General features: G+C 38.3%; 1 protein-coding gene across 28 annotated transcripts in view; it reads left to right on the plus strand.

Moving 5' to 3' along the window:
• The window catches only part of CEP63 (centrosomal protein 63), a 144,004-nt gene that overhangs the window by 39,697 nt on the left and 76,591 nt on the right, over positions 1-27,716 (plus strand). For 15 of the 28 annotated variants that reach the window (XM_023187934.2, XM_023187912.2, XM_023187935.2 and 12 more), the window contains 10 exons: positions 5,647-5,742; positions 6,585-6,707; positions 6,814-6,837; positions 11,137-11,250; positions 19,500-19,733; positions 20,034-20,173; positions 21,215-21,352; positions 22,963-23,077; positions 24,233-24,430; positions 26,374-26,460. In XM_023187934.2, the coding sequence (XP_023043702.1) occupies positions 5,647-5,742; positions 6,585-6,707; positions 6,814-6,837; positions 11,137-11,250; positions 19,500-19,733; positions 20,034-20,173; positions 21,215-21,352; positions 22,963-23,077; positions 24,233-24,430; positions 26,374-26,460 (1,269 nt within the window). The remainder of the gene's footprint in view (positions 1-5,646; positions 5,743-6,584; positions 6,708-6,813; positions 6,838-11,136; positions 11,251-19,499; positions 19,734-20,033; positions 20,174-21,214; positions 21,353-22,962; positions 23,078-24,232; positions 24,431-26,373; positions 26,461-27,716) is intronic. The other 13 variants (XM_023187913.2, XM_023187938.2, XM_023187926.1 and 10 more) reach the window with 1 other exon arrangement.

A 27,716-nucleotide genomic window follows, 5' to 3' on the forward strand; every position in this document is an offset into this window, starting at 1 on the left:
TGGAGAATTTGATGATTATGTATCCTGGGAATGATCTTGTGAAGTATCATACTGGGGTTCTCTGCATTTCCTGAATTTGAATGTTAGCCTCTCTAGCTAGGTTGGGAAAGTTCTCATGGGTGATATCCTGAAATATGTTTTCCAGGTTGGTTGCATTCTCCCCATCTTTTCAGGGGACGCCAATGAGTTGTAGATTTGGCATCTTTACATAATCTCATATATCTTGGGGATTGTATTCATTCCTTTTCATTCTTTTTTTCTCTATTCTTACCTGTCTTATTTCAGAAAGCCAGTCTTCAAGCTCTGAGATTCTTTCGTCTGCTTGGTCTATTTTGCTGTTAATGCTTGTGATTGCATTAAAAATTCTTCTGGTGTGTTTTTCAGCTCTAACAGATTGGTTATATTTCTTTCTATACTGTCTATTTTGTCTGTCAGTGACTGTCTTATTTCAGAAAGCCAGTCTTCAGGCTCTGAGATTTTTTTCCTCTGCTTGGTCTGTTTTGCTATTGATACTTGTAATTGCATTAAGAAATTCTTGTAGTGTGCTTTTCAGCTCTATCAGGTTGCTTTACATTCTTTTCTATACTGCTGATTTTGTCTGTCAGTTCCTGCGTTGTTTTATCATGATTCTTAGCTTCCTTGGACTGGGTTTCAATATACTCTTGTAGCTCAATGATCTTTGCTCCTATCCATGCTCTGAATTATATTTCTGTCATTTTAGCCCTCTTAGCCCAGTTCTGAACCCTTACTGGAGAAGTGATATGGTTGTTTGGAGGAAGGAAGATACTCTGGCTTTTTGAGTTCTTGGAGTTCTTGCACTGTTTCTTTCTCATCTTTGTGGGTTTACGTTCCTTCAATCTTTGAAGTTGCTGACCCTTGGATGAGTTTTTTTTTCTTTTATCATATTTGATGACCTTGAGAGTTTGATTGTAGTATAAGGTGGATTCAGCCAACTGGTTTTGTCTCTGGAAGATTTTAGGGGACCGTTGCTCAGCTCCCAGCTCCTAGACTATGTGGTGTAACTCTGGGGGGCTTGTATTGGGCCCTAACTTTTTGCTCTGGCTCCTTGAATTTAGGAATCCACTGCATTGGGGGTTCAGGGTGCTCCTGGACTGCTGGTCACTACACCCCAATGGGTGGTGTCAGCCGAAGCGTTTCATAGTGCGGTGACAGTGGGATTCATCCTTGTTTGCATGTGCCAGCAGCAGTGGTAGCAGCAGTGCAGTGGGAGACACACTTGTCAGCTATGGCAGGGTTCTGGTGGGTGCCAGGGTGCTTGCCTCCCTGAAGGTGTTCACCACAGTGGAGGAGGGAACACAGCTGGGAGGTGAGCAGGTGCCCCTGCTGGCAACTGCACAGTGGCACTGGTGGTGGTGTTGGCTTGGGGGCAGGGCACTGGCGGTTGCAGGTCTGCGTGCCTTCTCTGTGTACTGCAAACAGGAGTGGTTGCTCTGTGCAGGGGAGGATCTGCTATTCTCTGTGCCTAGTTTCACTCCTGCGGCAGTGTTGATGCAAGAAAGGGGCACTGGCAAAGGCGCGGCTGGCTGGTTTTGTGTTCACCAAGGTTCTGTCTGCAGTGGTGGTCAGTGGGGACATGGGGGATGAACTGCACTCCCGCCACAGCAGTGGCAAGGTGGATACATGTACACTTGCCTGTTGGTGGGGCAAAAAAAGCAAAACCTGCTGGCATAGGCACATGCCAGCAAAGCCATGTGGGGAGTTGCTGTGGGCCCAGAGAAGCTGCAGTATGGGGACGGAATGTACAGGCTGGTGCATAGCCATGGGGGCCACTCCTCTGGAGCTCTCTGCTGGTCAGGCATAGTCTGCTAGCACAGAAGCTATGATGCAGTTCCCCAGGCCACCCAAGGCTGCCCTGTAAGCATGTGTGGCCACGCTGGGGCCCTGGGAGAGGCCAGCAGGCCAAGGGATGTTCAGGTGAGACTGGCCCCATATGATGGGCAAGACCACTCTGCACAGTTCGGGTCCAGCAGTTGCCTTAGAGCTAAAGTCTCCTATGGGAGCCAGTTAAGCCTAAGGGGATGGCTATCCCTGGCCATGCCCCACCACCCCACCACAGATACTCCCACACCAAACTCTCTGGGCTCCACATCAGCTGGCTTGCTGCTCCTATCACTTCTCTAAGTGGCTCACCCTGTCAACTTGAATGTTCATGGTGGTCGAGGGGTCCCCTCCTGCTAGGGTTCCAGAGGCCCGTGGGAAGAGTGGGTTGCTTCTTGCTAGTTCAGCTCATCTGTTTTTCCAGAGTTGTTTGGGCCAGCAATGAGTCCAGGTGCGTAGTAGTCGCCTCGTGTACGGTTCCCAGCTTCCTCCCCCTTCATCTCAGCTTCTGTGTCTTCTCTCCATACACTCTTAGTGACCGCCTCTGAAGATCTGTTAGGAGCACACCAGTTGTCTCAGTCCCTCATTGGCAGCTTTTCCTCCTGGCTGTGTCTAGTCAGCCATCTTGTCCTCCCCCTGCTTGTTTTTTCCTCCTTCTTTGTCTTCAATTTTTAAAAACCTTGGTCAAAGAACTATTTAGGCTGAGTTTGAGAACTCCCTAGTCAGTTCCCATGCTGTCAGTGGATCTTATGAAATCATTTGAAGTTTTTATGATTCTGCAGGTGTGTCTTGTCTAACATGTGATAAAGGGCCAAAAGGCCACACTACTGAAAATTTAAGGAGGGGTGTGTGTGTGGGTGTGGGTGTGGTGTTTTGAGGGTTGCCTTTTCTCTTGGTTGTGATATGTTAGGAGTAATGGCTATTACATACTGATGTGCTTGATGTGCTTTGTCTTTACGGGTTATAGCAGTGTAGACACGAGTCTACTCTTGGGATAATCTGTTTCCCTTTTTTCTTCTGTCTTTGCTAAAAGCTATTGCTCATTTCTACTGATCATTGTAGTTACCCCTTCTACCTACCATACTTTCTAATTTTGCATCTTCTGGTGGATTGTGGGCTAGGAAATATGAATAGTTAAGACTCTTCAACTTGTTTTAATCAAATAGATGAGTCCTGATGATCTTTATCAAAGCAAAATAGGTGGACTTAGGGTCAGCTTCTTGTCTTTTCTTTTTTAAAATGTTCTTTTCTTGCTAGTAAAAGCAGTAGCCATTGGAGAAAATTTAGAAAAGACAAACTATGAAGCAAAAAATAATCATAATGCCTTGAATCAGAGTTAATCTGTATTAACATTTGGTGTATTTCCTTTAAGCTATGTAAGTAAACTTCAGTAAAAATCCTTCCCAAAATTGGGATTTTAGTATAGTATACTTTTTATATCCATATGTTTTTTAAGTGGTAAGCATTTTGCATGTTAACTGTTTTAATACAGCTTAATGTTTGCATATTTTATTATGTACTTTCATTCATTGTATTCGTTCACAATTTATTTATAAACATTTAGATTTTTTCCAGTTTGTCCAGTTTTTATAAAAGAACAAATCCCTGTTGACAATTTCTGTTTTTTTTTTTTTTTGAGACTGAGTCTCACTCTGTTGCTCAGGTTGGAGTGCAGTGATGCCGTCTCGGCTCACTGCAACCTCCATCTTCTGGGTTCAAGCGATTCTTGTGCCACAGCCTCACGAGTGGCTGGGATTACAGGCACCTGCCACCAGGTCTAGCGAATTTTTGTATTTTTAGTAGAGATGGGGTTTTGCCGTGTTGGCCAGGCTGGTCTCAAACTCCTGACCTCAAGTGATCTGCCTGCCTTGGCCTCCCAAAGTGCTGGGATTACAGGCATGAGACAATATGCCCGGTCCCGACAAATTCTTAACATCTGCATTTATTTTCTTCTTTTCCTTTTTTGTAGAGACAGGGTCTCACCATGTTGCCCAGGTTGGTGTTGAACTCCTCTGGGCTCAAGTCATCCTTCTGCCTCTGCCTCCCAAAGTGCTGAAATTATAGATGGGAGCTGCTCTACCTGGCTCTACATTTATTTTTTTTACATGAATTTCTAAAAGTAGTGTTTACTAAGTCAAGGTCAAGAATATTTATGAGTGTTTTAATATACACTCCCACATTGCTTTCTGGAAGTCACGTGCTTCGTATTTCAACACTTTATGGGTCTTTGATTCCAAATAACTTACCCACATAAGTCTTATTTTATAAGATCTTTCCTAATTTGATAGATGTAAAATGCCATGGGATGTTTTCCTCTGATTACTCTTGAAATTAAGTCTTTTTTCATGTTTATTGGACATTTATATTTTTGTGGGAATCATTCTTGTCCTTGAGTTATTTTTCTGTTGAGAGCTTACTACTTTTTACAAATTTGTAAGAGTTTTTTGTATACTAAAAGTTAAAAGCCCTTTGATTTTTTGTAAATATTTCTCTGTTTATTTACCTTTTAATTTTGTTAATTGGATTTTTTTAAAATAGAAGTTTTACATGGTTAAATGCATCATTTTAAAATTGCTTTTTCATTAGTTTTAAGCTCAGAAAGTTTCCTTTCATCCAGAAATTCAGTTACATCATTCACTTACATCTTTTTTTAAAAAAACTAGACTTTTCCATTTTATTGGCTGTATTTACCCATTCTTCCAGTTTGAACTTTAGAATGACTTTTTCAAGTTCTCTTACAAAAATAAATTCCACTATAATTTTTTATTGGAATTGCATTAACTCGTCATTCTTATAAATAGTTTATTTCTAGTACTTCTAAGAAATTTACTGTTCTAGATGGTGTTTGTTTACTCCCTCCTGTTCCCTGTTTTCCCTCTCCCTTCCTACTTATCAGTAGATAAAATTCTAGCTGGTTATTAAAAGAATTACTTCTGGATACTTGTGGAGGTGAAGGCTTGGCAGAAAATAGATGTCTCTGGTATCAAATCATTGAAAAGTGGGTTAGGATAACTTCCTTACCATGGTTGGTGGAACTCGTTTCTCTGAAGTTGGGCAAATGGTAAAGCAGGCACAAGCCTCCTTTTTTTTTCCTGTCTGACATTACTATTCTGTACTTTATTGTAGAGAAATTATTCTTAAAGTCTTCTAGATTTTTTATGAAGTATTGTTGATTTCCAAGGCTCTCAAAACTTTATATTTCTTATTTTCGTGAGATTTTTTTGATGAAAAGGGTTGAGTAGAATAATCAGACAGAGAGAGACAGTTTCGGCTGGGTGTGCTGGCTCACACCTGTAATCCCAGCACTTTGGGAGGCCGAGGCAGGTGGATCACGAGGTCAGGAGTTCAAGACCAGCCTGGCCAAGATGGGGAAACCCCGTCTCTACTAAAAATACAAAAATGTGCCAGGTGTGGTGGCATGCACCTGTAATCCCAGCTACTCGGGAGACTGAGACAGAGAATTGTTTAAACTTGGGAGGCAGAGGTTGCAGTGAGCCGAGATTCGCTACCGCACTCCAGCCTGGGCGACAGAGCGAGACTCCATCTCAAAAAGAACAAAAAAAAAAAGAAAGAGAGTTTTCATCTAAACCTAGAAATTCTAAAAACTAGTTGTTTGTTCACTATTTTTTGGCAATGTTAAGACTTATTAAATAACTAGGTATTTGACTTCCTAAGAAGTGGGGTAACCATATATATGCATTTGAGAACTTGAATTTACAAATAAATACAGAGATTATTTTATATTTTTATACCTCAGGGATGTTGTTTCAATGCTAATGAAAAATACTACCACTTTTCTGCTTTTAGGTTGGAATGTTGCATCAGCAGGTAGAAGAACATGAAAAAATCAAGCAAGAGATGACCATGGAGTATAAGCAGGAGTTGAAGAAACTACATGAAGAAGTGAGATTTTAGTTTTGTTAAATGTCGTATATGTAGTTCTCTCTCTTTCACCCTTGAGAACGTTGTTAACGAAAGCCACTTTCTACTTTGTGAAGTGGGAAATATATACTGCGTGGAAGATGCAGGAGATACAGGAGTGGGAATCCATTTCTCTGTTCTTTAATCCAGGTAAAGAGGTTTGCCTAATTGTAGGTTTGATGCTACCTAGAAGAGATGCTAAAATATGTTTCTTGGTTGAGTACCTGAAAGAAGTTAGGGCTGTTTTTGTGTAATACTGTGAAATACTTGATACCAAAAATTACATTTAATATTTTAATTTTTATCAGTTACTAGATTATAAATATTGGAGGATCCAAAATTTAAGAAGCATTTTGGGATAAATAAGTAAAAAAATTCTGTCCATTAACTCAAATTTATTCTTCAGATTTGGAAAAAACTGCTTTTATTCTGATTTAATTGCAAAGTATTCTTCTCCTGCATCCTAAATATCAGTGCTCTGCAAGAGCATAGCTTTGAGAATCACAGACCTAGAGGAAAGAAAAAGAGTTTTTATTTGCTGCTTTTATTGTGGGGCTAGGTGGTAGGATCTTTAAGTGCAAGGCTATTGTAATAAAAAACTTTTGTTTAAAATTTTTTTAAAATTTTTTCTTTGAATGTATTTCTTTACTAATGTTTATTCTACATATTTAATTTTTAGTTTCCTTTTGTGTTTTAGTTTGGAAATCTAACATGTTCTCAGTAATACTGGTTAGCACTGCTCTTGTTTTCATAATACAAATTTTTCTCACCACTACTCTTTATAAATTCTTAAACTTTAAGTATAGAAATAACTGTTTCTACAGTTAGGCATACTGAAGAGAAGCTATGAAAAACTTCAGAAAAAGCAAATGAGGGAATTCAGAGGAAATACCAAAAATCACAGGGAAGATCGGTCTGAAATTGAGAGGTTAACTGCAAAAATAGAGGTATGTTCATAGTAATAATTTGTTCATAGTGATTGTCAGCCTTCATGTAGGAAAATGCTGTTTCTAATGGCACTATTTTCTGAAACCAATTTTCTACCATCTTTAGGACTGCCACGAAGCTATTTCAAAGGTGAGAGGGTGATCCACTATACATCCTATCATCATCTGATTCCCTCTGGTTAACGGGATTACTGGCCATCAATAATTCTCAACAGGGCACTACCACCCTTGGGGAGCATTTGCAAATGTATGGAGGCCTTTTTTTTTTGGTTGTCAAAATAACTGAGCATATCAAAACTGGCATTTAGGGGACAGGGACCAGGGATATTAAATATGCCTAAGATTGTTCCACACAGGAAGGATTATTGTACCTCAAACGCCAGTGTCTCTCCCATTGGGCAACATTGACCACTAGTTACAGACAGTAACAATGCCCATAGAGATGGGCATTGTTCTTGTCTTATATGTCATTGTATCTCAAGCACCTAATAAAGTGGGGGCTTAGTAAATGTGGAAAGTACATAGCACTTTTTGTACAAAGTAATCTCTGTATCAGATTATTCTCAATTCCCATTTAGATGTAGTAAGGCATTCACTTCCTTCTCTGCTGACTTTGTTTTTTATTAAGACTGAATAACTCCATGATTGTTGCATATATTGAGAACTTAAGGGGAGGTGGTGAGCTAATAGTACCAAGAGTAGATGAAGGAGCAGCACAAATCTGTCACTCTCTTCCTCTGTCCTTGCCATTAGTTTTTCAGTGGACATAAGAATTCCCAGCGTGCTTTTAGGCTCTCAGAAATGCTGATCCAGCAGTATGGCATAGGACCTAGGGATCTGCATTGTATTCAGCTCCCCTAGCTTATTCTGATTTGAGAAACATTGTTCAACATCTTTGTGTGATCACTTACAAGTTTTTACTCTCAGTGACCTGTCACCCACAAATGCCAGTATATTATTGTTACTTAAAATTATAATTTCTGTGTTTAATATTCCTTTATATCTCAACTTTTTTCACATTTGAAGAGCTTAGAATCAGAAGACTGCAGATACTGCTTCCCTTCCACCCTTTTCAGCAATACCTTTTCCCCCTAAACCCTATATCCTTCTTGCTTCTCATTGCCACTTCCTATTTTCTTTCCTTTCTACCTCAAAAACCCCATCTTTGATTTTCATGTTACCAGCCTATGCTGCCAGCCAATGTACATAACAACCAAAGTAGTCATCTTCTGATCTCTGGGTTATTTCCTTGGCTCATTGATTTCAGCACCCAGCTCACTGTCAGTTCTCTCCAACATTACTCTTAACCATAACTTTGAGGATCTCAGGATCTGGAGGGATGATGCTTATAATACTCTGACCTTACAGTTTCTTGTCTTTCTTTCCTCCGTAGATAGTTTGATTATCTCTCTGTCTCATCTACTTATTCCCATTGCCATTCCTCAGCTCTTGTCATTACCAATATATGCCACCCCTCTAGAATCTCATTTTCAAGCATTTAATTATCAGACTACCAATCCCTGTCTTTTCAGCTAACTCTCTCTAGTCCTTTGACTCTCAGTAATCATTATCCATCCCTTAAAATGATTGAATTCTGCCACCTTTTTACTGCTCCATTATCTACTTAGTGTTCTCACTTATTGGTCTTTAGCCAGCTTTTAAATTCTGTGATTACATTTTTAACTTTCCCTTTCATCTCGTGTGCTCCTCTCTTGCTTCCTCATATTTGCTTGGCAGAATCACAGATCTGCTTAAGTCCACCTTTCTGCCCACTCTCTACTTGTCATGTATCGCTGAACATGGCTGGAGAAAACCCTAACTGTACTGTCTGATCTCACTTTAAATTCATGGTCCCTAACCTCAAACGGGTCCTAATGCTACCTGGAATCGTACTGTATTTCCTCTCATCTCCTGCTTTCCACAATGAGTATTTCAGACTTCTGCTTTTCTCCTCAAACTCTCAACACCTATCCCCACATCCTCACCTTTGGGTTATATCTTCCTTTCTGTGTATAGACTTCCAGCTCTGTGTCCACCCACCTATCTGCATCTGTGCCCATGTACCCTGCCTGCCTTCCTGGAGGAACTACCCATGCCCTCCCCCTTTTCTACCTAAGGCATTACTCTAGTAGTTCAACTTCTCTTTTCTGCACCCTTAATTTTTTCTCTCTACTGGATATTTTTTACCAGCATCCAAATTTCCCTCCTCTTAAATATCCTCTCTTGACCTGTCTCTTCCTCCTCTGCCCCATTTTATTTCTTTCATTTTATAACTAAAAAATTACTTCCGTTATCTATACTTGTCTCCAGTTTCTCTTGTCTCATTTTTCTTATACCCACTCAAGGCTTTTGTCCCCTCACACTACAGAAGCTGTTCACATAGAGGTCACCAGTGACTTACACATTCCCAGAGCCTGTGGGCTGGTCCTCATCTTCCTCATCCTACCTACAGCTTTGTAGGAGAGCTGGTCTCTCCCGCCTCCTTACCCACTTTCTTGACTTGGCTTGAGAAAAACCACATTTCTCTCATTTTTCTCCTTGTTCATCACTCCTCAGTCTCCGTTACTCCTTAACCTAGGATCATGTCATTGGACCTTTCCTTTTTTTTTTTTTTCCTGTCTACGCTCATTCCCCTGTTGGTCCCATTGAATTTCATAGCTTTAACACTGTGTATATGTTGACAATTCAAAATTTATATATCTAGCCGAGACCTTGCCTCTTCATGACAGAATAACTTTCAACTGCCTGTTTCCTATCTCCACTATGATGTCTGAAATGTGTCAAACTTAACATGTCCAAGCTAAAGGTCCTGTCTTTCTCTTCCTCATCTCCCCAGCACTGATTCATGTTTTAGTTGATAGCAACTCAGTTTGCTCGACCTAAAAACCTCGGAGTCATCTTAGACTTCTCTTTTCTCAGCACAATAGCCAGAATGATTCTGCTGTAATGTAAATCGAATTATATCACTTCCTATACAAAAACCTTCCAGCAGCTTCAGGAAGGGGATCATCACACACCGGGTCCTATTGTGGGGAGCAGGGGGAGGAGGGATAGCATTAGGAGATATACCTAATGTAAATGATGAATTAATGGGTGCAGCACACCAACATGGCACATGTATACATATGTAACAAACCTGCACGTTGTGCACCTGTTCCTTAGAACTTAAAGTATTAAAAAGAAAAAAAACCTAAGTTATCCTAATGGCCTGCGTGGTCTCATTCTCATACCTTGTCTTCTCCTATTTTCCCTTTCATTCACTTTATTCCAGCCACACCAGTCTCCTTTTTCACCCTTAAACACACCAGGATGCTCTCATTTCAAGGCTGTTCTTTCCACCCAGAATATTGTAACTTCACCCTCATCTCCCTAAGTGTTTACTTAAATGTTTTTCACTCAGTCTGGCCATCCCTTTTAAAAATTACAACCCCAACTCTGAAGACTTCATGCTGTTTTCTCCAAATCGTGTATTACCGTGTGCTATACCATACAAGAAATGTGTCATCTGTTGCCCCCAGTTGAGTGGGACTAGGGTTTTTGTTCGTTTTGTTAAGTATTGTATCCCTGACACCTAAAGCAGTACCTGGCATATATAGTAGAATGATTGAATGAATGAATGAATATCAGAAATTTGGTTAACAACAGTTATCTTAAGGAGCCTGAGACTTCTGGAGTTGAGGATCCTGGAAGACAGTGATAGAAAGATTGAATTTCCTTTCCCTTTGATTTGCCCCATTTTCATAAATATTGAAATCATTTTCTTGATCATGCAATTTGATGTTACTATTGATCCATCATTAATTTTGAACTGTTCGGCTTTGGGTTACAAATATCTGTTAAAATTTAGTACAGATTTTCTTTGTTATTCAAGCCTTTGCAGTTCCTCTGTTGAGATAATAAAAATTTGGATATCAAAGGATATTGTATTGTCTGAATCTACTTGGTTCTTGAGTTTTAGATACTGAGAAGTAAGATTTGGGTTACCAAAGGACTTATCTGAAAATTTAATCTGTTCAATTCTTGGGTCTGGATATCAAGAATTTGGATAGCGAGGGATATCTGTAATCATACTTTAAAATTTTAGTTATCTTAACATCAGTTTTCTGAAAATTCACTAGAAAATTATAACAACCCTTAGGTGGCAGCAAATCCATAAAAACATCTGAATCCAGTGCTTAGCATCTGCGTTTCATACTCCTCACCATTAGGGTGTTAAATTTAGAAAGACAGATATCCAGAGGCACAGTATGTGAGGAATTTAGTGTTACTCTCTAGCTCTGTTAGCTAAGTGAGTAATGGGTCTCCTGCTGTGGAGAACAGTGCGAGCATACCCAGGGACATGGGGAGAAATTAAAGTAAAAGGGAGTCTGGGAAGTAGTGACAGTGAGGAGAAGCACTCAGAAATTAAGTACTCTAATTGCTTCCTCAGGAATTCCGTCAGAAATCGCTGGACTGGGAGAAGCAACGCTTGATTTATCAGCAACAGGTATCTTCGCTGGAGGCACAAAGGAAGGCTCTGGCTGAACAATCAGAGATAATTCAGGTAGGCCTAAGACTTTTTAAAATAATGAGAAGCGGATAGGTTTTGATCAAGTTTGAACTACCTTAATGCAGTGTCCTGGTACCATTTAGCCTCTTTCAGCTTCGCTCCACGAACCCTGCTCTCTTTCTTGTTTAGGTAGCCTCTTCTCCTCAGCATTTAGACCCAGCTCCTCCTTCCCTCCTGCCCTCACACATGCGTGTATTCACTGTCCTGTCCAGGCTCATGTCTTTGTGCCGGCTTGCCGCTTTGCCTCTTTGCTTGTTTCTGACTTGCTTACCCACTGTCTATCATTGTCTTGCTTACTGAGGCTCACTCTATGCTTGCATCCATGTTCACTGTCCTCATCTTGGTCCCTGGCTTTGTCGCCCTCTCTTCCTCCCCTCTCTTTCTTCCTTACCACAATCCCATTCCTCCCTCTGTCTCCTTTTCCATGTCTTTCTGTCTCTTGTTAGGTCTCTCAGCTCTACTATAGTCCGTGCTTTGCACCATCCCTGTGGTCACTGGGATGTCTTGGCCGAGGTGCCTCAGCCGGGGAGCTTCAGTTTGTCTGCCCATGCCGACAGATGTGGAGAGAGTCACATGGCAATGGTGTGCACACTAACTAAAAGTGGTGTCTTTGTGGTAACAAAAATACTTATTTTAGAACACTGATAGAAACTTTTCTCTTAATGACTTAAGCAAAACCAAAAACCAGACACCTACTTTAGGAATATGTCTTGTAAGAACCTATTCAGCTCATTCCTTTTTCAGTTAAAATGAAGAACATAAAGGAAACTAAAAAAAATTGCGATCATCTGTTATGTGCTAGATGTTGACCCAGTGCTGCTTCTAGACAATTTTTGTATGTGTTCTCTGTTTAATATTATGATAATCTGTCAAGGTTGGTAGTTATCTTAGTTTTATAGAATGAGGGAACAGACTGGGTAAGTTGAAATAGCTAGAAGGGAGGTTTTTTTGTTTTTTGCTTTTTTTGGCTTTTTGGATTTTTAAAAATAATCTGCATTTATATGCTGTTTTAAGTCTCAATAATGCATTAACTTTTTGTTCATCTCCCTGAAATGTCAGCTGTCTGATAAACTACCGACAGTGGCTCTGCTGTGAGTGACTTCATTCAAAATGATAGGAAAAGTTCACAACAACTGCAAGGAAGAAATTTATTTTTTAGGCCACAGCAAGCTATGCAGCCAGACAGACCAGTGAAATCATGAGATGTCTAGACCAGTTTTTTTACTTGAATGCCAAAGCACTATACAGACCTAATAACTATAAAGTATTGTTTTATATATACATATATGTTTTTTTCTTCTTAACAACAACAAAAAAATTTGTTGGTTTTCGTGAGATGAGGTCTCGCTACATTGCTCAGGCTGATCTCAAATTTCTGGGCTCCAGCTATCCTCCCACCTTGGCCTCCTAAGTGCTAGGATTACAGGTGTGAGCTACCACACTTGACCAAGATATTGTTATATTCTAGTTGTAGGCTTCAGATTGATAAAAAAACAAATTGAGTCTTAATTTTTACAATTCTCAATTGTTTATCCATGGAGTATTATTGATTATAGAGTCTCTTTTCACATTACTGTTATTCTATTCCAAATTACTATTGTGATTATTGACTCTACGTAATAAAAACTTCATTGTTAGCAAAAATGGGATTTTTACTTACTGTAATTCAGCTACGGCTAGAGTAAGAAGTCTTTCAATAGCCAACATTTGTTTTTCCTACTAAGGGAGTTTGAATTATTCTTCTGATAGTTTTGTTTAACCTAAAACTATCTGATTGTTTAATAAAAATGTTACATATAAATGTATTTATCTTTCTCCCTTGGCAAACTAAATAAAATTAAATCTTTCAGTGATTCAGTATATACCAGTGCTGTATGATCATCATTTTTTTAAACGTCTAAATAAACTTATCTATATCCATTAACGAGCATTAATAGTTGTTATCTTGTAAATCTTTATTTTAATTGTGGTAAAATACACATAAAATGTTCCACCTTAACCATTTTTAAATGTATAGTATAGTAATGTTAACTATATGTACATTGTACAACAGATCTTTAGAACTTTTTTATCTTGTCAAACTGAAACTCTATACCATTCCCTACTTCTTATTTTTGGGTGGAATATTACAGAGCAAATCATAGATATCATCTTATTTCCAAACAGATAAGGACTTAAAAAATAACTACAATATATCAGTATCACATTAATAGAATAATAACTTCTTAATATAACTTAATATCCAGTCTGTTCACATTTCCCCAGTTGTCCAAAAAACTCTTTTTACAATTGGATGTTTGAGTCAGAATCCCGTCAAGGTTGATATATTGCATTTGGTTGAAATGTGGGTCACCATTGAACAATAGCAGTAGAAAACCTGGGAGACTAAGTGGATATTAACCTACCCTTCATTAAAAAAAAAATCTTTGTATAAATTTTTTCTTGTATGTTTTTAACATCTAAAAGTATAATTCAGAAACAACTTCTCATTCTTTGACATATATTTGCTTGAATTCATTTCTTTTAATAAGCTATTAAAATTACATAATACAGGCTTATTTTAGAAAAATGAGAAAATGCGGATAAAATGAGAAATAAATAAATCATCCATAATTCTACCGTTTAGAAATTTACCATGAATAAAATTCTGGTATAAATTTCTTCTGGCTTTGTGTATGCTTACATACAGTGTGCAATACATTCATGTCCTTTTGGTAGGAAAAACCTATATGCACTGTGAATGGGAAGGGAGGGGTAGTTGCAAACTTTAAAAAATCCTGACAGTAGCAAAGTGTTGATAATTTTTGAAGTTGTGTGATAGGGGTTCATCATCTTACTCTCTCTATATTTGTGTATGCTTGAAATTTTCCATGAAGTAATAACTTTAAAATATATAGAATGCTTACTATGTGATCAGGTACTATGCTAAGCACTTCACAGCTTTAAAATTTTTCCTTTTTAAATATGACATGTCAACAAATTTGTAATCATAATGATTACATAGAAGTCCACCCTATCGTTAAATGTATGATGACATTTGTAACCAGTCCCTTACTGTATATAACATTTAGTTTTTTACTTTTCACTTTTGTAAATAGTGCTTAGATTAACATCCTTATATAAACATTTAGGAATATATATTTTCTTAGGAAATGGACCTTGAATTGCATTTGCTCTATAAGAGTACATTCAAATATTTTAATATACATTGCCAAAGTTTTCTCCAATGATGGATTGATAGACTTTCTTTAGTAGTATGTGAGAATATCCATTTCCTCATATTTTCCCTACATTAAGCACTATTATTTCTTTTGCCTTTCCCCACTTTTAGGCTTGTCTTTGCTAATCTTATAGGTGAAAAAAAATGATATCATTGTTTTAATATACATTGTTGTAATATGAGTAAGGTTGAGCACTTTTTTCGTCTGTTTATGGCCATTTTCATTTTTCATAAATTATTTGTGTCCTTTATTCACCTTTCTTTTAGGAATTTTTTTTTTAATCTTATTTTATTTTCTTTTTTGAGACAGAGTCTCTGTTGCCTAGCCTGGAGTGCAGTGGCCTGATCTTGGCTGACTGCAACCTCTGCCTCCCGGGTTCAAGCAGTTCTCCTGCCTCAGACTCCTGAGTAGCTGGGATTATAGGTGCTTGCCACCATGCTCAGCTAATTTTTGTATTTTCAGTAGAGACGGGGTTTCACCTCGTTGACCAGGCCGGTCTTGAACTCCAGACCTCAAGTGATCTGCCCATCTTGGCCTCCCAAAGTGCTAGCATCACACCCGGCCAGATGTTTATATTTTACTATTGTGAAAGAGCTTTTCGTACACTTAAGTATGAAGTATAAGCCCTTTGCTATTATGTTACAGTTGTGTGTGTGTACTCAATTTACCTTAATTTTTTTATGGAAATACAATTGTTTTATAAACAGTTAATTGGAATTACTTAATTCTATCAATTTTTTCTTCAGTGTTTCTATCTTTGATATCATACTATAAAGTCTTACCTAAGTCAAATTTCTTCTAATGCTTTATCATTTCTTTTTAAGGCATTTTATCTAAAAATTATTTTAGTGTAAAGTATTTGATAGAGATCTAAATTTGTTTTTTAAATGGTTATATAATTTACTGAGTATAACGTTTTCAGGAACAAAATGATTCTAAAATTCATATGGAATGATGAATGAATGATACTAGCCAACTTTTTTTTTTTTTTTTTTGAGGTGGATTTTCGCTCTTGTTGCCTAGGCTGGAGTGCAGTGGCGCAATCTCGGCTCGCTGCAACCTCTGCCTCCCACATTCAAACAATCCTCGTCCTCAGCATCCCAAGTAGCTAGGATTACAGGCATGCACCACCATGCCCAGCTGATTTTGTGTTTTTAGTAGAGATGGGGTTTTACTATCCTAGTCAGGCTTGTCTCGAACTCGTGACCTCAAGTGATCCACCCGCCTCAGCCTCCCAAAGTGCTGGGATTACAGGCGTGAGCCACTGCACCCGGTCGCCAACATTTTTTAAAAGAGAGTAATGGGGGATGTTTGTTCTATCAAATGTTAAAATGTATTTTATTTAAAAGTACAGTTGTTAAACTGTAATGCTAGATGTAATAACAGAATGGTGGTTATATAGTATAAGAAAAGGATCAGTACAGTCTAAAACCAAGGTCATTTATGTTTAGAAGGCAACAAATTGCCTGCTACTTTTTCTTTTGCCTACATAATGCAAAGGAAATGTTTAAGGAAGACTTAGAGAGGAACATTTGAAAAAGAATTAAAATATTAAGCCAACATAAAATATAAAATATTTAGCTGATAAACAGTATGTGAAAAAAGTAGAGGTTGCTCTATATGTTTTCCTTTTGAAATGCTTAGATGAGCTGTAAGATACTCTTCAAGTTCATTTTAAATCCACTGTTAATTATATGTATATAAATGTATTTATAAGTATATATGTTATATTTTTAAAAGCATCCTTTTGCTGTCACAACTTTTGAAGAAAAAAAGACCCTAACTCAAATGTTAATCTGTTGTCTTGGTAGAAATATCAGAGTTAATTGAATTGACTTAGACTTACTGTTTAAAAGTTCGTAGTAGCATAGACACAACAGTGATAATAGGATCTTAGTGGGAGCTGTGTTGTTAGCAGGCTCTTTAGGCTGCTCTCTAGTGGAAATGCTGCAAGGCTGTGGCCTGCACTGGGGCATTTGGAGTTGACAGTGATGGGGAGCTTAGTAAGGGATTGAAGCTTACAATGGCCATACCTTTATATTGGGATTCTTTGGAAAATAGAAAGCCCTGTTGCTTCATATCACATTGTTCATCGTAATCTCACTATCTGGGAGAGTCCTTTTCTTGAAGCACCAGGAAGTACCTATCACACATCCAGAAGAGGATTTGAATTCAACCCCCAGTCCCCAGTTTCTTCTCCACTCTCCTTCACCCTTTAGCTGCCCACACTGGCCATTTGTTTCAGTTTCAATTTCAGTCTCCCTGATGTAAATTGCCTTCTTGATTGCTTCTTTTAACCACCTCTGCTGTGATTTGTATTGTTGAAATAACTCTACCCACTCCAATAGAATGCTAAATGTTAGATTAAAAAGAGGAATGCCTATTTCTGGCTCAAAGAATTAGTGGTTACTGCAAAAAAAAAAAAAAAAAAAAAAAGTTTAAAAATATGCCAGCCTTAAAATACCTCTAAAGCCAGATAATTATCAGAAATAATCATTATTTTATAAGTATTTTAAGTAATTATTTTTGACTTTCTTAGTATTGATGAGGTATTCTTGAGATTATTATAATGCTAATAGATATTGGTGAGTCACATATAATTTAAAATTTTCTACTAGTCACATTAAAAAGTAAAAAGGTGAAATTAATTTTAATAACTCAATATGTCAAATATTACAACATTTACTTTACATTTTTTTAACTGAGTCTTTGAAATCTTTAACTGAATTTGTGTTTTACAGTTAAGAGCACATCTCAATTCAGATTAGCCACAGTTTAGTTGTGCAGTGGCTGCATGTGGGTGACTGCGATGGTAGTGCAACCCTAGTGTATTCTAGGCAATGAAAATTGAGTTTGTGCTTGAGTTGATTATGTACTTTTCACTATGCTTAAAAAATACTGTATTTTTGTGTGACCAAAATAGTAAATCAGTGAAAGAAGGTTATGTTCTTCATTCTTCAAAACTGAGAAATTTAGCAAATCTAAAATCACTGGTTAAAGTATACCTTGGTTTGACTATTTGTTTATTATAGAATACTGAGTTTAAGATCACAGATTTGAGTTGATAGTATTAGGTAGCTCTTGCAGTATTAGGAAGATAGTGTTTTGCAATTATGTATTATCTGAGTACCCATTTGGGCAGTGGGTTTCTAGCTGTGTTTTGCTAAGACCCAGGGCTGCTGTACAGATTAAGGGTAGGACTAAGGGACGTTTCAGCAAGCTGGGCTCTAACCCTTTGCTCCTTCTCACCCTCACCCATTCTCTGCATTTATTTATTCTGCACAGGAAACCTTTCCTCTTTGAAAAAAAAGTTTATATTATATTTAAAAGTTTGGAGACAGTTCCATGCTTAGCAATTGTTCTAGTGAATCTAAACCTAAATGTTGATGTTCTTCCTTTATACCATTGTAGGAATCTGGTTAAAAAAAAAAGGCTCTTTGCACTGAAATCTTGATCAGTAATTTATACAAACAGTATTTGTCTGTCTCTTCACCTCTCTTCTACCCTCTCTCTGGCTTATGGGAAGTTTTTAGCATCTACTTTATTTGACTACAGTATACAGTACAGGATTTGGACCTGTACTGCAAATAATAAAATCTTTAAATCTGCAACAGATAGACTTCCCAGAGATATTTCTACTTGTATTTCTAAAATAAAATTGTGTGCTTTTACCTTTAGAAATATTTAGAATAAGGGAAGTTTACCTCCACAGATTATTTATATTCATCTTCAGTGTGTAGATGAAGTACTAGCCAGGATGCTGGATTAAAACTTGTAAATACTGAAAAGTTTGGAGCTAAAACCCAATATTGCTGGGATGCATAGCCTAAAACGTAGTAGTCAGTAGATATATCATTGAGAGAAACTAATTTGAGATGTACTATATTTGTTTACCTCTTTTAACTCAGGAAGTGTCCAAAACCTGATGACAGAACCAATCTCTCCTCCCTTATAAGCACCTTTTCCTCCAATAAACAAAAATCCACAATTTCCCCCTTTCTCTGAATTTAAAGAGCATTTTATGGTTACTTTGACTAATCTAAATATGAATGTTTATAATGTTAAAACAGAATAATTACAACATGCTCCAAGTGGCGGGGGCAGGGGGTGGAATTTAAACTACAAATTTAGTGATTTTGAAATTCTAATTTCTAAACTTCCATCAGAAATATAATAGTGCATTATAGCTCCTATTTCCTATGTTTTAAATAGGAAATAATTCCAGCCAGGTTGCAGTTGAATTTCTGTGTAAGTAGGTAGAATACTGTAGCATCTCTTCTCCTGAGGAATCCCTTTACTTTATCCGTTCTTTTCTGTTTATTTATTTCTTTGAGACAGGTTCTCACTTTGTCACACAGGCTGAAGCGCAGTGGTATGATCTTGGCTGTCTGCAACTTCCGCTTCCTGGGTTCGAGTGATCCTCTCATGCCACCATGCTTGGGTAGTTTTTGTATTTTTTGTTTCTTTGTTTTGAGACAGAGTCTCATTCTGTCACCAGGCTGTAGTGCAGTGGCGCAATCTCGGCTCACTGCAACCTCCGACTCCCTTGTTCAAGTGATTCTACTGCCCCAGCCTCCCAAGTAGCTGGGATTACAGCCACGCGCCACCACGCCCAGCTAATTTTTGTATTTTGATGGGGTTTCACCATGTTGGCCAGGATGGTCTCGATCTTCTGACCTCGTGATCCACCTGCCTCAGCCTCCCAAAGTACTGGGATTACAGGTGTGATCCACCGCACCCGGCCAATTTTTGATAAAGACAGGGTTTCGCCATGTTTCCAGGCTGATCTCCAACTCCTGAGCTCAAACGATCTGCCCACCTTAGCCTCCCATAGTGTTAGGCTTACAGGCATGAGCCACCACACCCAGCCTCTCAATTCTTTCTTACCCCTTCTCAATGTATATGTATTTTAGTGAGCCAGTGCTTTATGCTTTTATGGAAATAATAGTTTCATTTTAGTCTTATTCATTGATTATTTTATAATTTCCCTTTTACCTATTGATTGATAGTCTGTGTTTCTAGGCTCAGCTCGCCAATCGGAAACAGAAATTAGAGTCTGTGGAACTTTCCAGCCAATCAGAAATTCAACACTTAAGCAGTAAACTGGAGCGGGCCAATGACACTATCTGTGCCAATGAGTTGGAAATAGAGCGCCTCACCATGAGAGTCAATGACTTGGTTGGAACCAGTATGACTGTCCTGCAGGAGCAGCAGCAAAAAGAAGAAAAATTGAGGGAATCTGAAAAACTATTAGAGGTCTGTTTTAAAATCACTGTAATTGGGGGAAGCGTGTGTATGTGTGTTTTAAGAGAGTGTTATTAAGCTAGAACTAGGTTCTACAATTTATACTTTCTTCCCTACTTTATAAATGATGGATCAGATATTGATAGTTTTGTTAATATTGTGACTGTTAACTTATAGTCTGACTTCCTGGCTTCTTTTGAAATAGAAAAATTGTAATAATAGCTGGCTTAGAAATTTCTGGGTGTTTTGCAGGTTTTGCAGGAAGAAAAAAGAATTGAAGGAAAATTACAATCATATTTGACTTTTTCGCAGGCTCTGCAGGAAGAAAAGAGAGAATTAAGGGCAGCTCTTCAGTCTCAAGAAAATCTCATCCATGAGGAAAGAATGCAAAAGGAGAAGTTACAAGAAAAAGTAAAGGCAACTGACACTCAACATGCTGTAGAAGCTATAAGGTAAATTTAATCTTAAATATTATTCATCTTAGCCACTTAATGACTAGGCATTAAGCACTAGGCTTACTTTTATTTTTATTTTATTTTCAGATAGTCTCCTTCTGTTGCCCAGACTGGAGTGCAGTGGTGCAATCTCAGCTCACTGCAACCTCCACCTCTCAGGTTCAAGCGATTCTCCAGCCTCAGCCTCCCGAGTAGTTGGGACTACAGGTGCACGCCACCATACCTGGCTAGTTTTTTGTATTTTTAGAGATGGCCATTCATCATGTTGGCTAGGCTGGTCTTGAACTCCTGACCTCAGGTGATCTGCCCACCTCGGCCTCCCAAAGTGTTGGGATTACAGGTGTGAGCTGCCATGCCCGTCCAAGCACTGGTTTTAATATTGTATATTCGTAATTTTATGTTTGATTGTATTGTGGATTTTCTTAATTGGCTTTAACTTCTGAGTTAGGTTTTTAAAGTGTTATAAAATTTTGTGTGGTTAATTTTCTTCTGCCACCAGTTTGGGTCCCTAACAGAGACTTTCATGTTTAGAAAGTTAGAAGCCAAGGTCAGTTTGCATGCTTTGTGAAAATCCAAACATGCAGGGAATTGTCACTCACGTCTCCTGGAGGCCTCACTTTCTTGGTGGAGTAGGTCGTGATTAGTAGCTGCTTATCAATAATAGCAACCAGCCATTGGGCTAGCCCTCTTGCTTGATTTAAGTCTGGTGCACATTTTTATTTTTGCCAGAATTCTCCTGTAACTTTTCAGTTTTTTTGGTACAAGGTTTCAAGTGTCACTGAAGTGATTTTGCCATTTTGTCTTTTTCCCTTGAAAAATAGGCCAAATCCCAGTTAAGAAGGGAGTAAATTGCTGCTTTTTTAACTTTCAGCATCTCTTGACTGTCTTTCCTCTCCCAATATTGTTTTTATAAAGCAGGAGACAAACTGAAGAGTTCCAAAGAGTTTATCAAAAATAGTTGGGAAACACAAACTAGATGTGCATTGTTTGTGTTTGCAGAGATAAAGGCCTTAACAATCATCCTATGTCTTTCCATAGGCTACGGGAAGAATGTCTGGCAGAAAAGAAGTACACTTCTCAAGGGCCGGGGGACTTAGACAGTGTGCTCTCGCAGTTGAATTTTACCCATACTAGTGAGGAACTTCTGCAGGCAGAGGTGACTCGTCTTGAAGGCAGGTACATAATTATACACAAATTTCAAAAATTTCAAGTTGTTAAAATGAATTTTTGATCATCATATTGCTAAAGTAAATGAATATAATAGTCATAGTGAAAAAAATAAGATTTTTTTCTAGCATCCACAAATGGCCTGAGTTCTTATTTCTTTTTTTTTTTCTTTCTTTTTTTTTTTTTGAGATGGAGTCCCACTCTTTCACCCAGGCTGGAGTGCAATGGCATGATCTCGGCTCACTGCAGCCTCTGCCTCCTGGTTCAAGCGATTCTTCCTCCCCAGCCTTCCGAGTAGCTGAGATTACAGGCGTGCACCACCACGCCTGGCTAATTTTTGTATTTTTGTAGAGACAGGGTTTCACCATGTTGGCCAGGCTGGTCTTGAACTCCTGACCTCAGGTGATCTACCCGCCTCAGCGTCCCAAAGTGCTGGGATTACAGGTGTGAGCCACCACGCCCTGCCCTAAGTTCTTATTTCATTGAGAAGACAGAAGCAATTAAAGGAGAACTTCTTAATCTTTCTGTCATCAAAACTACCAGTCTTCCCACATCTGTGCCTTTCTGCACTTCTAAGACCAACTACTCCACTTGTGTCCTTTTTCTGTAGTTATATCCTTTCTTTTCTACATCATCAAGTTCTTTCTCTCCACTGAATGATATCCACTGGTATAAAATATGCTATAACGTCACCCATCTGGGGGAAAAAACCACCCCTTAATCCTGTATCTCCGTCGAGTTATTTCCACATTTCTGTACTTCTCTTTAAGACCAAATTCTTCAAAAGAATTGTCTGTACTGACTCTACTTCTTTACCTTTCACCTGTTTAGCAGCCCTTCGCTTAGGTTGTCCACCCTACCACCTCGGAAGCAGGGTAGGAAGGGGTAACAGTTGACACATGGTGATCCTCCTTTTTGTTCTGCTGTGATGGTGCTGCTTCCTTGGGTGTTAATTGATCCTGACTAATGCTATACCATACCCACCTAAACTCTTGTCATTGTCGTACTTATAAATTTTTTTTGGTTTTTCATACCTCTCAACTTTTTGATTGGGAAGAGTGTGATATTTTGTTTTAAACACATGACTCATGATCATTTGTACACTGGCATTTTCTGTATGTAAAAGATAAAATTACTTTTAACATGAACTGTTAACCTTTAGGCAAACAACAAGAGAAATATCATTTTACACTTTTTAGGTTATCTTTAAGTAATACATTTTTTGTTTTTACATTTATTTCTGGTTTTGGAAACCAGTAAGTATTTTCTTTTATCTACATGTTAAATACACAAACATGCATACACACACATATTTTCTGCTTTATTCCTTTTGGAATACTTGGAGTATTTGAGATAATCTTTGTTATCATTGAAGTATATGTGTACTCTTCCATTTGACTAAAATTAAGTTTATTATTTTTGACGTTGGGACAACAATTTACTTTTTATCACAGTTTTTTTATTGATTGGCTTTTAGTGATGTTTAAATGAGTGATGTGATGTTTAAGATATTGGCTGGATGTTTTTTGGACATCAAGAATGTAAATTATATAGTCCAATTTATAGGTTTTGGGATTTTGGTTTTGTTTTAAATATGGGATCTTATTTTTGTCATACAGTTTGGAATCTGTGAGTGCAACGTGTAAACAGCTGAGTCAAGAACTAATGGAAAAATACGAAGAGTTAAAGAGGATGGAAGCACATAACAATGAATACAGAGCAGAGATTAAGAAGGTAAAAATATGCATACCTAGGATTGCAAAATTGTATGTGTTTATGGACTGAGCTGTGGGTTTGGAGATTAGAGGGGTTTTTTTTTTTTTTTTTTGAGACGGAGTCTCGCTCTGCCGCCCAGGCTGGAGTGCAGTGGCTGGATCTCAGCTCACTGCAAGCTCCGCCTCCTAGGTTTACACCATTCTCCTGCCTCAGCCTCCCAAGTAGTTGGGGCTACAGGTGCCTGCCACCTTGCCCGGCTAGTTTTTTGTAGTTTTTAGTAGAGACGGGGTTTCACCATGTTAGCCAGGATGGTCTCGATCTCCTGACCTCGTGGTCCGCCCGTCTCAGCCTCCCAAAGTGCTGGGATTACAGGGGGATTATTTTTAGTGAGAGAAAAATGTAGTTCAAGGGGCCACTTGATATTTAGGAGTGGAAGAGTACGTGGAATGTGCATAGGGAAAGTGCCTTCTTTCTCTGGCATCCCCCCGATGTCCAGTAAATATTTTTAAGATAATTGAAGGCTGTTCCCTTTGAACTTAAAAGCTTTATTTTAAACATGTTTTAATGAAAAGTTTTCTAAAAGACATACACTTAGTGCTTGCAAAAAAATATGAACTGTCATTTAATGTTTTCTTATTGCCTAAACATAGTATTTGTGGATTGTCTCCTATGCTATGATGTGGTTGGTATCCTTGTCAGCTATTGAGGTATGCAGAGCTGTTTGTGTCTAAATGAGTGGGTCCTAACTGTCCTATTTGTTGTTTTGTATTTTTTGTTACTTCTTTAAGATTACTTCTAGCTCATTTCTTCCTCTTGTTCTTTCTGTTTGTTATCCTGTGGACCAAGATACCATATGAGCAAAACTTTTAGATTCACAACTAAAAAAAAGAATGAAGGTCACAAGTACTGTCCTCTAAATAGTGTGCATGGACCTTGATTCTGGTCCTCAGCACTTGAATAACCCATCTCTCCCTGTTTTGAGGTATAATAAATGATTGTAGGTATAACCACCTGACCTTCAGTACAGATATGCAACTTGGTAAATTGCTAATTTTTCTGCAGATTTAATTCAGGAGAAATTTAGATTAGATAAGCTTTTATTTTATTAGCTGGTAACATATTATTCTATCTAAATGCTTTCTCTTTTGGTGCTTTCTTTTCTGCTTTCTTTAGTTGAAAGAACAGATTTTACAGGGTGAACAAAGTTACAGTTCTGCACTAGAAGGAATGAAGATGGAAATCTCCCATCTAACTCAGGAGTTACATCAGCGAGATATCTCTATTGCTTCCACCAAAGGTTCTTCCTCAGACATGGAAAAGCGACTCAAAGCAGAGATGCAAAAGGCAGAAGAAAAAGCAGTAGAGCATAAGGTGAAGCCTGAACAAAAAGTTTTTTAAATTTGAAATTTGGTTTAAAGATGGAATTGATTAAAGACATAATTTTCATAATATTTAATTCAGTGAATTTTTATTAGATACCTGCTTTGAGCTGAGGGTATGCTGGTTAACAGAGAGTTTAGTGAGGGTGGTGCAGAGGTGAGAGTAGACACAGACAAGTAAAGTGACTGTATCAGTGGTGTATGATGAGAGTCACTAGAGATCACAAGCAGCCTGAATCTAGACCACTCGCTGCAAAGGCCTTCCAGAAGGTGTGATAGCAAAGCAAAGTTAGGAGCGAGCTGGGTGAGGGGAAGGAAAAGTGTTTCAGGCACAGGAAAAAACAGAGGTCTCTAAGAGATAGTAGAACACGCTTGCTGTGGTTGAAACTAGAGTACACATGGGATGAGTGGAAGGTATGAGACTGGAAAGCAGGGACTGGCTGCTGAAGGGCTCTATTAGCCACATAAAGGAGTTATACTGTGACCTTGAGGTCAGTAGGGAATGGCCACAAGCAGGAGTAAAATTCAGTGGTCTTTAAATGGAGAATAAGCAGGGAGACAGAGCACCCAGATGCTATTACAGTGGTAAAGTGGTGGCCTGAGCAGTGGGTAAGGGAGGGAGAGAGAAATGGATGAATTCTGGAGATACTGGGCTGGTAAAAATGACTAGGCATGGTATTTGATTGGCAGGGAGGGTGAGGTAGACAGAGTTAAGGAATGGTGTTCCACAGGATTTAAGCTTAGGCAACTGATGGAAAGTGATGCTCTTTAATTAAATAGAGAAAAGACAGGGATCTAGTTTGGTGAAGGATGATGAATTTGTGTGAAAAGTACACAGACTGGGGAAACTAGTGGAGAGGACTTTGGTTTAACACATTTGTTTGGAATAAAGGCTGGAATTTTGTGTGAATAATAGTCATTTCCACAGAAGGCCTGGAGTTGAAGATTAAAATCAGGATTAGGTATTTAGCTGTGGCTGTCCTTTCTTCATGGTAACATTTGAAACCCCCTGAGAGACTTAATGATTATAGTGAGAAAGCATTGCATAAAAAGAGAAGTGACTTAAACCAAACTTAGGATACTTCTCATTTAGCGTATAGAAGATGTTGGAATGAAGCTTAAGAAAAGGGAGCAGTGAGGAGGAAAATCGGATAGTTTTTGCCAAGCCAAGGAAAGGAATATATATATATATATATATATATTTTTTTTTTTTTTTTGAGACAGAGTCTCACTCTGTCGCCCAGGCTGGAGTGCAGTGGTGTGATCTCGGCTCACTGCAAGCTCTGCCCCCCGGGTTCACGCCATTCTCCTGCCTCAGCCTCCCGAGTAGCTGGGACTACAGGCGCCTGCCACCACTCCCGGCTCATTTTTTTTTTTTTGTATTTTTAGTAGAGATGGGGTTTTACTGTGTTAGCCAGGATGGTCTCCATCTCCTGACCTCGTGATCTGCTCGTCTCGGCCTCCCAAAGTGCTGGGATTACAGGCATGAGCCACCGCGCCTGGCCAGAAGGAATATTTTCAAATGGGAATGGTTAAGCACCAAAGCTAAGGGGAATGAGAACTGAAAATAAGTTATTATTTTGTGAATAAAGTACAATTCCATGTGACGTTGCAGGTAGAAGCCAAGTTGGAGGAGGCCAACACAGGAGAATGGGTAGGGATTTAAGGGATTTACCAGTGAATTGAAACTTTGCTGCTTTGTCACCTGATTTATCCTATTAGAATGATTATCTTCATCCCATTCATGTTCATTCACCTTAATAACACCTTATAAATCTTTTTAGAAAGTCCATATATATATATATCTATATTTATATATGTTTATATGTAAATGAAGAATATGACTTAGCCTAATGAAAATTGCATGTGGAAAATTTTATAAGATGCATTTGATTTACATGTTATATTTATTTTTTTCTGCTTTCCCCTTTTCAGGAGATTTTGGATCAGCTGGAGTCACTCAAATTAGAAAATCGTCATCTTTCTGAAATGGTGATGAAATTCGAATTGGGTTTACATGAGGTACATAAATAGAAACTTAAGCTTTTCTACTATCCATGCCTTAAAAACAACTACTTTGTAAATATTGACATTATAAACGGAGAGTTAAGATCAACTTAGATCCTTTTGCAGAAATTTTCTCAAGGAAATGAAGGCAAAACAATGCTGGAAGTGAGCAAAATATTACTCTCCACTCCAGCAGCAAGAAGGGTTTTTGTCTGTTTGTTTTTTTGAGACGGGGTTTCGCTCTTGTTACCCAGGCTGGAGTGCAATGGCGTGATCTTGGCTCAACCTCCACCTCCCAGTTTCAAGCGATGCTCCTGCCTCAGCCTCCTGAGTAACTGGGATTACAGGCATGTGCCACCACACCCGGCTGATTTTGTATTTTCAGTAGAGATGGGGTTTCTCCATATTGGTCAGGCTGGTCTCGAACTCCCGACCTCAGGTGATCTGCCCTCCTCAGCGTCCCAAAGTCCTGGGATTACAGGCGTGAGCCACCACGCCCGGCCACAAAGGTATTTTTTTATATTATATATGTGACAAAATATACCTACAGTCTGTTTTCTTAGTTGGAAGAATGTATATGAAGGACTTAGCATAGTACCTGGCACTTAGTAAGTATGCAATACATGCTAGATGGTGGTATTTTTATTATTATTGTTAATGATTATTATGTTTATGTTATCTTTTTAGAAAGTATATTGTCTTTAAAATAATTTAGCTTTAATTTTTTTCTGCAAGATATTCACATAGTAAAATATTTTAGAATCTTTTATATTCAAGGACTTTTAGTAGGTGCTATAATGAACACAGGATGAGTAAGATAGCATTCTTGCCTTTAAGAGAGATTTTGGATCAGCTGCAATCACTCAAATTACTCTAGCCTTTAAGAGACTAGAGTAATCTAGTAGGAAGGGTAAGAAATGCATACAAGCTTCTGTGAAACCAGAGAGAACATGATTAGCCAACAGTGAGTTACAGCATAGATGCTCTTTTAACTGTTTTGTTACAAAGTTCCTATAATTTGTGAAATGACTCATCTATTCTGACCCATCCTTTCTTGGTGTAGGTCAGATGTCTGAAAATTGTATAAATGCTTTTTTCCTGCATTTCCAGAGAGTATTCCTCCAAAAAGATATATAATTCCAAGGTGCTCCCTGTTTGCTCTGAAAAGGGCAAATTTGTGAAAAATTTCACAATCCAGAATTGTGGATACTGGGGTGGAAGAATGTGCAAAAGACTATTGTAGAGTACCTTATTTCAACTGGAAAAACAGG

This window comes from Piliocolobus tephrosceles, chromosome 2, assembly GCF_002776525.5.
Source record: "Piliocolobus tephrosceles isolate RC106 chromosome 2, ASM277652v3, whole genome shotgun sequence".
NCBI classification, from domain to species: Eukaryota; Metazoa; Chordata; class Mammalia; order Primates; family Cercopithecidae; genus Piliocolobus; species Piliocolobus tephrosceles.